General features: G+C 40.3%; 1 protein-coding gene across 3 annotated transcripts in view; it reads left to right on the top strand.

Annotated features, from left to right (window-relative positions):
* Positions 1-13753, top strand: part of clcn6 (Cl-/H+ antiporter 6) — an 85099-nt gene that overhangs the window by 59293 nt on the left and 12053 nt on the right. For all 3 annotated transcript variants that reach the window (XM_043675878.2, XM_087980455.1, XM_043675877.2), the window contains exons 19-20: positions 8729-8886; positions 11029-11185. In XM_043675878.2, coding sequence (XP_043531813.1) covers positions 8729-8886; positions 11029-11185 — 315 coding nt within the window. The remainder of the gene's footprint in view (positions 1-8728; positions 8887-11028; positions 11186-13753) is intronic.

Raw genomic sequence — 13753 nt, 5'->3', positions numbered from 1 at the left:
ATGGCTGAGGAACTGGTGTATGGGAGAAGGATTCACATTTTTGGATCATTGGATACTCTTTTGGGGTAGACGTGACCTGTACAAGAAGAACGGATTGCACCTAAATTGCAAAGGGACTAATATACTGGCAAAGAGATTTGCTAGAACTGCTCAGGAGGATTGAAGCTAGTAAGGTTGGGGTGGTGGGAAGCGGTTTGAGACCGAGTGAGCTGGTGAGAAAAGAGATCAATTTGAGACTTGTACAGTTGAGAACAAAGGCGGGTCAAACAGTCAGGGCTGGCAGGGACAAAGTAGCGAACAAGGTAGGACGGATAAATTAAACTGCATTTATTTCAATGCAAGCGGCTGAACAAGGAAGGCAGATAAACTCAGGGCATGATTAGGAACATGGGACTGGGATATCATAGCAATTCCAGAAACATGGCTCAGGGGTGGACAGTTTAATGTTCCAAGATACAAAGGAAGGACAGAAAGGGAGGCAAGAGAGGAAGGGGAGTGGCATTTTTGATAAGGGATAGCATTACAGTTATACTGAGGGAGGATATTCCCAGAAATTCATCCAGGGAAGTTATTTGGGTGGAACTGAGAAATAAGAAAGGGATGATCACCTCATTGGGATTATAGACCCCTAATAGTCAGAGGGAAATTGAGAAACAGATCTATGAGGAGGTCTCTGTTGTCTGTAAGAATAATAGGATGGTTATGGTTGGGGATTTTAACTTTCCAAACATAGACTGGGACTGCCATTGTGTTAAGGGTTTAGATGGAGAGGAATTTGTTAAGAGTGTACAAGAAAATGTTCTGATTCAGCATGTGGGTGTACCTACTAGACAAGGTGCAAAACTTGACCTACTCTTGGGAAATAAGGCAGGGCAGGTGACTGAGGTGTCTTTGGGAGAGCAATTTGGGGCCAGCGACCATAATTCTATTAGTTTTAAAATAGTGATGGAAAAGGATAGACCAAATCTAAAAGTTGAAGTTCTAAATTGGAGGAAGGCCAATTTTGGCGGTATTAGGAAAAAACTTTCAAAAGCTGACTGGTGCAGATGTTTGCACGTAAAGGGACGACTGGAAAATGGGAAGCCTTCAGAAATGAGTTAACGAGAGTCCAGCGAAAGTATATTCCTGTTAGGGTGAGAGGAAAGGCTGGTAGGTATAGGGAATGCTGGATGACTAAAGAAATTGAGTGTTTGGTTAAGAAAAAGAAGGAAGCATATGTCGAGTAATGACAGGATAGATTGAGTGAATCCTTAGAAGAGTATAAAGGCAGTTGAAGTATACTTAAGAGAGAAATCAGGAGGGTAAAAAGGGGGCATGAGATAGCTTTGGCAAATACAATTAAGGAGAATCCAAAGGGTTTTTACAAATACATTAAGGAAAAAAGGGTAACTAGGAAGAGAACTAGGAAGGTAACTGGGCCCCTCAAAGCTCAGCAAGGCGGCCTTTGTGTGGAGCCACAGGAGATGGGGGAGATACTAAACGAGTATTTTGCATCAGTATTTACTGTGGAAAAGGACATGGAGGATATAGAATGTAGAGAAATAGATGGTGACATCTTGAAAAATGTCCATATTACAGAGGAGGGTGCTGGATGTCTTGAAATGCATAAAAGTGGATAAATCCCCAGGACCTGATCAATGTACACTAGACCTCTGTGGGAAGCTGGAGAAATGATTGCTGGGCCTCTTACTGAGATATTTGTATCATTGATAGTCACAGGTGAGGTGTACCTGAAGACCGGAGGTTGGCTAACGTGGTGCCACTGTTTAAGAAGGGTGGTAAGGACAAGCCAGGGAACTATAGACTAGTGAGCCCTGACATCAGTGGTGGGCAAGTTGTTGGAGAGAATCCTGAGGGACAGGATATACATGTATTTGAAAGGCAAGGACTGATATGGGATAGTCAACACGTCTTTGTAGATGGGAAGTCATGTCTCATAAACTTGATTGAGTTTTTTGAAGAAGTAACAAAGAGGATTAATGAGGGCAGAGCGTTAGGTGTGATCTATATGGACTTCAGTAAGGCGTTCGACAAGGTTCCTCTTGGCAGAAGGTCGAAAACAGAGGGTGGTGGTGGAGGGTTGTTTTTCAGACTGGAAACCTGTGACCAGTGGAGTGCCACAAGGATCGGTGCTGGGTCCACTACCTTTCATCATTTATACAAATGATTCGGATGTGAGCAAAAGAGGTATAGTTAGTTTGCAGATGACACCAAAATTGGAGGTGTAGTGGACAGTGAAGAAGGTTACCTCGGATTACAACGGGATCTTGATCAGATGGGCCAATGGGTTGAGAAGTGGCAGATGGAGTTTAATTTAGATAACATGTTGCATTTATCTAAATTAAACTCCACCTGCCACTTCTCAACCCATTGGCATGTTGCATTTTGGGAAAGTAAATCTTAGCAGGACTTCTACACTTAATGGTAAGGTCCTAGGGAGTGTTGCTGAACAAAGAGAACTTGGAGTGCAGGTTCATAGCTCCTTAAAAGTGAAGTCGCAGGTAGATAGGATTGTGAACAAGGCGTTTGATATGCTTTCCCTTATTGGTCAGATATTGAGTACAGGAGTTGGGAGGTCATGTTATGGCTGTACAGGACAATGGTTGGGCCACTGTTGGAATATTGCGTGCAATTCTGGTCTCCTTCTATCGGAAAGATGCTGTGAAACTTGAAAGGATTCAGAAAAGATTTACAAGGATGTTGCTAGGGTTGGTGGATTTGAACTATAGGGAGAGGTTGACTAGGCTTAGGGCTGTTTTCCCTGGAGCGTCAGAGGCTGAGGGGTGACTTTATAGAGGTTTATAAAACCAAGAAGGGCATGGATAGGGTAAATAAACAAAGTCTTGTCCCTGGGGTCGGGGAGTCCAAAACTAGAGGGCATAGGTTAGGGTGAGAGGGGAAAGATATAAAAGAGACCTAAGGGGAAAATTTCCATGCAGAGGGTGGTACGAGTATGGAATGAGTTGCCAGAGGCAGTGGTGGAAGCTGGTACAATTGCAACATTTAACAGGCATCTGGATGGGTATATGAATAGGAAAGATTTGGAGGGATATGGGCCGGGTGCTGGCAGGTGTAGGACTGAAGGGTCTGTTCTCGTGCTGTACATCTCTATGACCGCATAAGTGGTTGTGGTTTGGAAGGTGCTGTCTAAGGATCTTTGAATTTGTGAAAAGCTTTTGCCTCATTGGTTAAAAGCCAGTGCTTACTGATGAGAGGAACCAAACTGGCTTTTTCACGCACGAGATATTTTTTTCACAGGAAAGAATAGCACCTTTCTCTTCGAAGGTCTGGCTACTGACTGAACATTCATGCTCATGAGTACCTGGGAGCCAGGCACTTAGTTGTTGTAATTGAAAACTAGTCACCAATTCCACAAAGCAGTCAGCAACTTGTTAATGACTGAATCTTTCCTTGTACGGACTTTGTCTGCAACTCAACTGCAGTAAACCTCCTCACTGCTTGAACAAATAACAGTGCAGAGAACTTGCGATGCATTAAGAAAGTGCAGTAATCCTTCCACAGTCCTTTATTTTTAAAATTTTTCTTTTCCCATTTCGGTCCACAATCAAAAATACAGCAAAATAACAAGATATTGTCTTTACAACATATCAGACATTTTACAAACATTGAAATACTTTGTACTCACTCTTGTAATGTAAAAAACAAAGCAAACATTTTAAGTACAGCTAAGATCCAGGCAGTTAATTGCCAAATTATCCATTTTTATGTTAGTAGTTTGGTATAAATATTTATTCCAAATGACTTCTCATTAGTCACAAGATACAAAGTAATTGTGGTTGGACTGCACTAATACGGAAGGGACCAATTACTGGGTCGCAGTCAGATACTGATAGCAAATGCCAAGCTACTGGACTGCCAGGATAAAACTGATGTGGTCTTTTTCACTATCCTGTACTTCACATTCTCTGTAGTGGTGGCAACAGCCACCAGAGTGCGCCTGTGATCTAATCTGATCAAGCTTTCTAATCCTGCCCAATAATGAAATTACGTAGGAGTATTGCAGTGCACACTCAGGCAGTTCTTTGCACACCTAACCCCATTATGGTCATTTTTCCCAATAATATATTTATTATTTTGCTTTCTGTGGTATTTTAGTTAAATGATCATGACTTGAAATTGTCAACTTTGGAGTTTTATAATGGTTAACATTCAGTTTTCTAATCTCTTTATCATAGAAGCTATCAGCTTTTGTACCTTGTCTCTCTCTGCAGTGAGTGTTGATATCCCCCTCCCTTGAAAGATGCCTCTCCATGTTTGGAATTTAATTGAACCTTCAATAATGTGCTCCAGAAATGGGCACTGAATTCCATGCAATTGTTTTGTAGCTGGAATTGCCTCTCAATCAATAAGCTTTCACTTTCGTTGTATCAAATGATCAATGAGCACAAGGAGCACGATAAAATATGGCTAATTATTTGTGGATTTGTATTTATCTATTAATGGCTGCATAATGTACCCAAACTAGTGGACAAAATAAAAAGACTGCAGCTTCACAAATGAAGCTAAATATTACAAATAATAGTTTCAGTTTAATAGAATCTGTTCCCAACATGGGACATAATTAAACTGTTACATAAATATTAAAAATAAACTTGTCAATTTCAAATAATCTTTGAGAAAAAAACCCAAAAGAATTGAGGATGCTGAAAATCTGAAATGCAACAAATTGCTGGAAAGTCTCAACAGGTCTGGCAGCATCTGTGAAAAGAAATCAGTTAACGCATCGGGTCCAGTAAACACCCTCCAGAACTGATGGTAGCTAATAATCTTTGAGACTTCGACACAAACCACTTGATTTGAACATTCTTGGGTTTATTGGGATTACCTGAGTTTCGAATATCTCAGCTCTCAAAATTTTAAGGTATCTTCAGTTCTGTGCTGCGCTATTCACAAGGCAGCTTGTTACTTACTCTGTAACCTGATCCAGATGAAACTTGGGACTTTACTTCAAGTTAAGCTCAATGCAGGAAAAGGCAAGCATTTCTATTGAATCTTCCACAGCCTTCAGGTGTCCGAAAGCACTTTGAGGCCAGCTGAATGGTTTTCAAATACAGTCGCTGTTGCAATGGAGAAAATGTGATAGTGAACCTATGCAGAACAAGATCCTGCAAACGGCAATATGATAATGATCAGGCAATTTTTTTTTGTGATTTGGTTGAGGGAAAAGTATTGGTTAGCGCACTGTGCAGAACTCTCGTATTCTACTTCAACTATCACTCATAGAACCAGACAGAGGAAGGCCCTGGTTTAGTATTTTATCTAAAAGACTACCTCCAAAAGTACAGCATTCCCTTTGTACAGAGCTAAGCGGGTCAGCCTGGGTCATGTGCTGAAGTCTGTGAAATGAACTTGACCCCCTGTCAGCCTTACTCAGATAGCCTTGTGACCCATAACTCTGGTTGCATAGTTTTTGAATAGTTTATATACTTAGAATAGAATTAGAGTTAAGGCACTAGAGCAAAACTGGTCTAAACGTTTTGTCCTAGTACCTTTTATGTCACACAATATCTGGGAACAGACAGCAGCGGAGAGAACGTTAATTAAAAACAAGTTTTAAAACCAAAATTTAGAGGTAGGTTTTAATATTTGGAAACTTTTGGGAGAGGTAAGCAGGGACCCAAGCAATAGCAGTACATTTTAAAGAGATGTACTGGAAAGGAAGTTTGTAAAAGGCCCAGTAATTAGGAACTATCTGGAGTAAGAGTAGGAATTTTAAGTAGAATTTGTTTTTGTAACCAAGCAAAAAGTACTAACAGGAAAATAAAAAACAGTCAATCATCTGACCGTACTTAGATGTTTAAATTCCCTTTTAAATCACTGTCACGGTTCAGCCACCACTTCCATGCTGGTAGACTTAAATGAGTCAACGGAATTTCACTCTTAGAATTTTATTCCTTGCGTTTAAATCTCACCACAGAGCTACCCTTTTCTATTTCCATGTTCAAGTTCAATGACATTGCCATGACTGAACTCCTCTACCATCAATATCATGTGTTACTGTTGATTTAAAAACTTATTGAACCAGTTGTTTAACTATTGCAGCCATGAGTAGGTCAGAAGCTGGGGATTGTACAATGAGTAACACACCCCTTGACTATTCTGAAGTCTGTCCATATCTACAAGATGCTGTCCACTTGTCTGAATGAGCGCAGCTCCAGATGCTCAGTTACCTTCCAGAACAAAACAGCCTGCTTCATTGACATCCATCTACCACCTTAAAGGATTTCCTGCCCCCGTGACTGACACAGTGACAGGCATGCGTACCATTTACAAAATGCATGATAAAGTTAAAACACTCTCTCTCTGCCATATACCCCTCACATTCACACCCACGTACACACCCTCTCATAGACTTATACTCCGTCACACTCTACCAAGCACGCATCCATGCAAACACACACTCAGTCACGCGCACTCACATATTCACATGCACATGCATACTCCTGTAAGTCTGTGGGGTGAATTTATTTTTGCAGATACATTCTATTTTGCTCAAAAAGCACTCAGTTTGCAGGCTGTCAATCCATGTAACATTTTAGAAATTGCTGCTTTGGGAATAGAACCAGTCTGACTTAAGATTGGGATACAGACAGACTCTAACCGCACATCTTTAATACATTGTCTGAGCTGAGATGTCACTTTTTAAAAATAAAACCTTAAATTATCTCGAGAATGTGACTTAAAAGAAGTTCTGGAATTTACATGTTAATGAACCGAAACCTGCAACCCATTCTAAAAGATGAAAGACTTAACAGCAATCTAGGTTTGTTCAGTATGTCGTTTTAGTTGCATGACACTGTAATCTTTTGCTATAAATTCTGTGTCTTATGGTCCTGCTCCACAGCTCCCTGATGAAGGAGCAGTGCTCTGAAAGCTAGTACTTTCAAATAAACCTGTTGAATAATAACCTGGTGTGTGATTTTTAACTTTGTAAACCCCAGTCCAACACCAGCACTTCTGTATCAAAGATGCACAACAGCATCATGCACATAGTCATTTGACAATACAGAACTTGAGTCTGGCAATAATGACAAGTTTTATTGAAGCTTTTTGTTTTGCACACATCTGGACAATTTGCAAGAATGTCAACTCAGGGGAAAATCTGCATGAGAGTAGAGTGCCAATTGGTTGATGAATGGTTTCAGGTAGAGATGTTGTGATAGAGAATGCAACTGTTAATGCTGATTGATATCAAACTGCCAGTCTGTATTTAAATTGGTTGACTCTGATTGGACAGGTATTGTCCTAAGAAATGACCACACACATGGCTGTCATCTGTTTTGTTGATGCAGAAATAATGCACATGAAAGCCATCCTGTGGGATAATGGCCATGCTGATAAGATTTTTTTTTCTCACTAAATAATCACACAAACTCATGAATGGACTTGAGTCATTCTACATCTTGAAAAATGCTCATGCTATCTCAGGTTATCCTGAAGGGTAATCTATCTTGAAAGTTTGATCAGGTGAGGCTAATTGTTTCATGCTGGAGAAGCAACATGAGTGATATTTTCCATTAAAAAGATTCTATGTTCAAGTCAAAAAGGCGTTCTATCTATCTCACAAATGAACAATGTGGTTTATGAATTTTAGTGTGATGCCAGGTGTGTAAACCATATATCCCAAAGACTGGTGGATCATATGACATAGCATATCGGTCGCATTAAGCAAAATACTTTCTGTATCCAAACAGCCCTATGCTTGCAAAACTCTCAATGCAGTCTTAAACTTTCAATGTAATTCTGACGATTACTAATCAATTAGCATAAATAAGTACATTCTCTTTGGCATTGCCTGTACCAGTCAGAGTCCACTTTCCAACCAATCCAGTCTCCTCATGCAGTATAAATGTTAGCTTTCCCCTTGAATTCTTGTGAATTGTCCTGATGATTCCAAAATGACAGGTTTGTTTTCTTACATTGCAGAATTTCATTGCCTCCTTTGACAGCACCTTTGAAACCCATGACCAATTCCACCAAGAAAAGCAAGGGAGCAAATTCAAGGCAACACTGCCATCTGCAATTCCTCTTCGTAGTAATGTTTCACTGCTTAGAAATATATCAACATTCCTTTACTGTGATTGGCTGAAAAGCCTGGAATTTCCATTCGAACACTGTTCTAAGAATATCTACACCATAGGGACTGCAGCGGTTCAAAAAGCAGCTCACCTCCACTTTTTGGGCATTTATGAATAGGCAGTAAATACCCTTGCCTCTAATGCTAACATGCAATTAGCCAATCAAAAAGGAACACATTCAGCCCCTTGAGATTGCGCTCCTCCGATTCTGCATTGACTGATCCAGATTTTCATCGTCCATGATTTCTTTTTCAGCTTTCTGTTACCCTATTCTCTTAAATCACTCCATAAACCTTTGTCTGTTTTTCTCCATTAAGAAATTTCTTAATACCTGGCTTTGACTGCACTTTTTGTCATCTGTTCTGATATCTCCTTATGTGGTTCAGTATCAAAGTTTGTTCAATAGAGATCCTGTGAAGCACTTTGAGATTATTTACTATGTAAAGATTCTATGTAAAGACATTTTGATGATATTGGACATTCTGCCATTGCTGGTTGCATAATTAACTGCAGAGACCTACTTGTGTACACTACACCTTGAAATATAAGTTAAATTGCAGTTGAGCATGATCCTGGTTACCTTGTTGGTACACTTGGTGTTGGGCTCACATTTTATTTGTTTGCTGCAGAAATCAAGTATCCTGACTCGAGCTGGGGAGCAACGTAAGCGGAGCCAGTCAATGAAATCCTATCCCTCCAGTGAACTGAGGAACATGTGCGATGAGCTGGTGACAACTGAGGTTGCTGAAAATGGAGAGGACATGTTGCAGCAGATGTTGGAACGCAGGTGGGTGCATGCACTTGTCAGTCTTGGTGTTACCTAGTTAGTGTATGGCTTTAGTGAATGCTTTCACTATTTGAGCTGCACGTGATTTTATCATGCAGGTCAATAGCCTGCGATTGATGTGCTGTGATATCTGCTATTGTATTTTGGTGAGTTGCAGCTGCTCAGACTGCAGCTCATCCAGCATACTGAGTGAGAGGAAAGCTCATCTCAGGGAGCAGTGGGTACAGTAGTATTCTGGTTTCGTACTAATTGATTATCCAGAGGCCAGGATTGATGATTAGGGACATGCGTTTGCATGCCATAACAGTATCTTGGGGATATAAATACAATGAATTAAATCTGAAGTAAATAATTAATACGATAATAGTAATCATGGATTTTTTTTGTTAAAACCCATCTGGTTCATCAATGTCCTTTCAAAAAGGAAGTGTGCCATTTATTCTTGGTATGAGCTGCTTGTAAATTCAGATCCATGAAAAGGTCTAAGCAAGAAAAATCCAAATTGTATTCAAGAGCAACAAATGCAGACATTGCTTGTAACCCATTCACCTTGTGAATGAATAGAAACGATTGATGATACTTGGAAAATGAACTTTCCTATTTTTTTTTGCCCAAATATCACTAAGAGATTGTATATCAGGACTTGAACAGATGTGATCTCTCCCTTCCCTTTCTTCATTTCAGGGAATTGTAGAGGAGAAAAATGTAACTTTAACCCAAACTATTGATAATGTTTGGGGTTCTCTAACTGTCTGACACTTGCACTTATTATAGTAACTGGTAAAACCTAAACAGCTTCAAGTTCACATTGTATAGTTGCCATCTTTGAAGGTGCAAGAAATGGTGCAGATCTGGAGTTGGTGAAGTGTTTATTATAATAGAAATTGCTGGAAAAGTCCAGCAGGTCTGGCAACATCTGTGGAGAGAAATCAGAGTTAACATTTTGGGTCAAGTGGCCCTTCCTCAGAACTGATGGTAGGTTGGAAACTGTCAGTTTATATGCAGAAGATAGGGTGTGGGGAGGGGGTAAGGAGTAAACAATGTTTGGGATAGACCCCAAAGAGAGAGAAGAGCAGTTAAATGGACAAAGATGTGGATAACAATCTGGCAAGGAGAGTGAATAGCTGGGGACTATTACTGGATAACAATGAGTGGCTATCCGCTCACAAGGCCTGGTTGTGGGGGTTTGGGTAAGGACATGGGAGAGTTCAAGCCCTAAAGTTATTGAACTCTGTATTGAGTCCAGAAGGCTCCAGGCAGAAAACAAGGTGCATGGGGGCCTGCAGCCTTCTGCTCTCTATCACTATGTTGTCATATAACTTACTATTACACACCATCCATTATTAGCTACTAACAGTCCCCATTAGCAGATATTCGCTCTTCCAGCCAGATTGTTATCCTTTGTCTGTCTAACTGCTCTTCTATCTCTTTGGACTCTATCCCCACCTATTGTTTACTCCTTACCCCTTCCCCCTACCCTGTCTTCTCCATATAAACTGACGTTTTCCTAGCTACCATCAGTTTTGAGGAAGGGTCACTCAACCTGAAACATTAACTCTGATTTCTCTCACATGTTGCCAGACCTGCTGAACGTTTTCATTTCTATTTTTGTTTCTGATTTACAGCATTCACAATTCTTTTGGTTTTTGTTTATTGTAATGCTGGATAATGGTCTCTATGTAATATTTGGTGATGGCTGTTACTGGAAAATTGAGTGACAATGTAAATGAGAAGCGATTGTGACCCTTCATCCTGCATCCTTTCAAAATGACATTAGTATGAAGTTTTAACCCAATGGGCTATAACAATTTTACCGTTGCTGAAATAAGTTTCAAATATTTTTTAAATGTGTTAATTAACTTTCTGAAACTGTGGTGGATAGATGGTCATATTCTAGGTTATTGGCATTTATGTAGGATGAGAAAGTGAGGCGAGGAAATGTTTTGGTGAATTGGAACTCTAATTGGTATTTGAATTTTATTTGACTGAAAGCCTGTTATTTTAATGGGCACATTGAGATATTTGAACCACTTTCTTGTTTGCACTGATATTTGAACACAAACACTTACGTGAATTGCAGTTGTCCTGTTCACAGTTGTACAGTTGTGCCCATTCAGTCACTTATGCCTTCCTCCCCTACAGACATCCCCCCTATCCAAATCTTTATCCAGACCAGTCTCCCAGTGAAGAATGGACAATGGAAGAGCGCTTTCGACCTTTGACGTTCCATGGTCTTATTCTGAGATCACAGCTGGTTACACTGCTTGTGCGTGGGGTTTGCTACTCAGAGACACATTCAGTAAGTTCCTTAAAATATACTTATGTTTTTTTATTTTTCTTAAAGTCATTAGTTTTTTTGTGTGGATAAAGGAGGTACATGTTTTGATGGGTAATAATATGACTCCCAGTGCCAGCAGTTATAACATGCTCAGGACAAGTATAGCATAGACTCGAAGACTCAATTGCTCATTCACTTGATCTGACAATATCAGTGGGAAGAGAAAAAAGTAATGTGTCATGTCTGTGCCCTGACTATTTCTAGTATTTTGTTTTATTTCTGATTTCCAGTATCTGCAATATCTTGTTACTGTCATACATTTGGAATTGGACTGAGGCAATCTGATTGGTTTAACTGAATAAACATCTACAGAATTCCCACTAGGGATCCCATTTAAAGAGTAAATAGTGATCTTAGAGACTGACTTGAATAATATTTACAGAAAACTACACTCATTCTTGTGATCCAGAGCAAATCCAGAGAACAGCACAGGGAGGAATTAGGATGCACTTTGTAAAATTGAGAAAAAAAAGTTTCTCTGGTGCATTTACATTATTTGGGGTACAAAGTAAATTTACCAGAAGAATTGTGATAATAATGAGGGACAAGCAATGAACCTGGCATTTGAGGACCCTGCTATTAGACCAATTGAGGACAGAGAACGTGTAAGGAGCATTGAGGTAGCAATCAAAATATTTGCAATTAAACAGATACGATATGGGCTGTCCATTGGAAGAATGGCAACAATAAGGTGCAGATACAGAAACCTAGTGACCAAGTTAAAGACAAGATCATGAAAAAAGACAGATTTGTAGCAAGAAAATTTTTTGGACAGTAAAAACATTAGAAGTAAAATTATGTAGCTCTTGACATTTATTGAATTGTTGAGCTTTGCTGTAATGTAATATGGCTGAATCTAAAGCTTGTTATTGAATTTAAGTGGTTTGAATGTGTTCAGAAAATGTGACGTAGCCTGAGATATCAGGAATTCCTGGGAGGTTAGGTCAACTTGATCATATGGAAAGTTTAAGAAGATCTATATGATAAGCTACTTTGGATTAATATTGTCACTGTTTGAAACCAAAGCTTAGCTCTTAGGAACCAGCACTAAATAGGAAGGATGATCTCTTCTGAGAAGAGAGACTTTTTTTAAGAGGAGAGTTAATCTAATGGATAACTTCAGTTAATGATGCATTTTTATATAACCCAAATAGCTGACAATTGGTAAATGATAATGACAAAAAAACAGCGAATGCTGGAATCCAAGATAACAAGCAGCAGGCTGGGAGAATACAGCAAAGTCAGGTAGCATCAGGCAACAGAGAAGTCGATTTTTCAGGTGTAACCCTTCAGGACTGGGGTTGGGTATAAGGGGAGCTGCAGATAAATGGGGTGGGGGGAAGTGGGATGGCAGGGTGGTGAGGTGGGGATAGGTGAAGGCAGGAAGCGGGTATGACCTGGTTGGTCAATGGGAGGAATGAATCCAGTAGGCGGCTGGGAGGAATAGAATGGAGGGGGAGGGGCTGGGAAGGGAGTCATGGGATGGGAAGGGAGGTTATTTGATAGACAAAAAAGTTGCTGATGCTGGCATCCAAGGTAGAGAAGCAGGAGGCTGGGAGAACACAGCAAGCCAGGCAGCATCAGGAGGTGGAGAAGTCATAACAAAGAAACTGCAGATGCTGGAATCCAAGGTAGACTGGAGAACCACACCCCATCTTCCACCTGGGAGCTTGCAGCCTGGAGGACTCAACACTGAGTTCTCCAATTCCAAATAACCACCCTTCCCAGCCCCTCCCCCTCCCTTCCATTCCTCTCAGCCACCCCCTGGATTCATTCCTCCCATTGACCAATCAGGTTGTACCCTCCACCTATCTCCACCTCACCACCCTGCCCCTCCCACCCCTTTATCTGCAGTTCCCCTTTCATCCACCCCCAGTCCTGAAGAAGGGTTACACTTGAAACGTCAGTGTCTCCTCATGATGCTGCCTGGCTTGGTAAATGATAATGGCTGACTGCTTCATGAACCATTTGTCAGAGAGCTAGGAAAAGCAGCTGATCTTGACTTGGTATTTGTGAGTGACTCAGACAACAGGAAATGGAGGTCGTAGCATCTTTGGGAAACAGCGACAACAGAATAGTCAAATTCAACATTATCTGGGATTCAGAAACAAGGACCAGGAGCCAAGTATATAACTTTAAAGGGGCTAATTCCAAAAGCAAATTAATTTGAAAGGGAAGTTGATTCAGCAGCATATCAGTGAAAGCCAACTGTAGCGTTTTTAAAACTATAATGTTGAGCATGCAGGAGAATAATATATTTAGTCGGGGTATACGCCATGAATGATGCTGAAATAGTCGAAAGTGAAGGTAAAATACTTAGTCTTACACAATTAATATGTTCAGCCAGTGCAGAGCAGCAATTAGAAAAGATGAATGCTGAACTATGTAGCCAGCATTGAGTATGTCAGAGGAAGCCCTAATCAAACTATACAGATTGCAGTCTCTGACCAGACTGCAACTATGTCTAAATCTAGTTACTGAGGTACAAGGCAAACATTGAAGAACTGGGAAAATGCAGGCAAGAACCAT

Source organism: Chiloscyllium plagiosum, unplaced genomic scaffold, assembly GCF_037043375.1.
Source record: "Chiloscyllium plagiosum isolate Xiang-an unplaced genomic scaffold, Cpla_swu_hap1 HiC_scaffold_37, whole genome shotgun sequence".
Classification (NCBI taxonomy): Eukaryota; Metazoa; Chordata; class Chondrichthyes; order Orectolobiformes; family Hemiscylliidae; genus Chiloscyllium; species Chiloscyllium plagiosum.
This window is presented reverse-complemented; position numbering and strand designations above follow the sequence as displayed.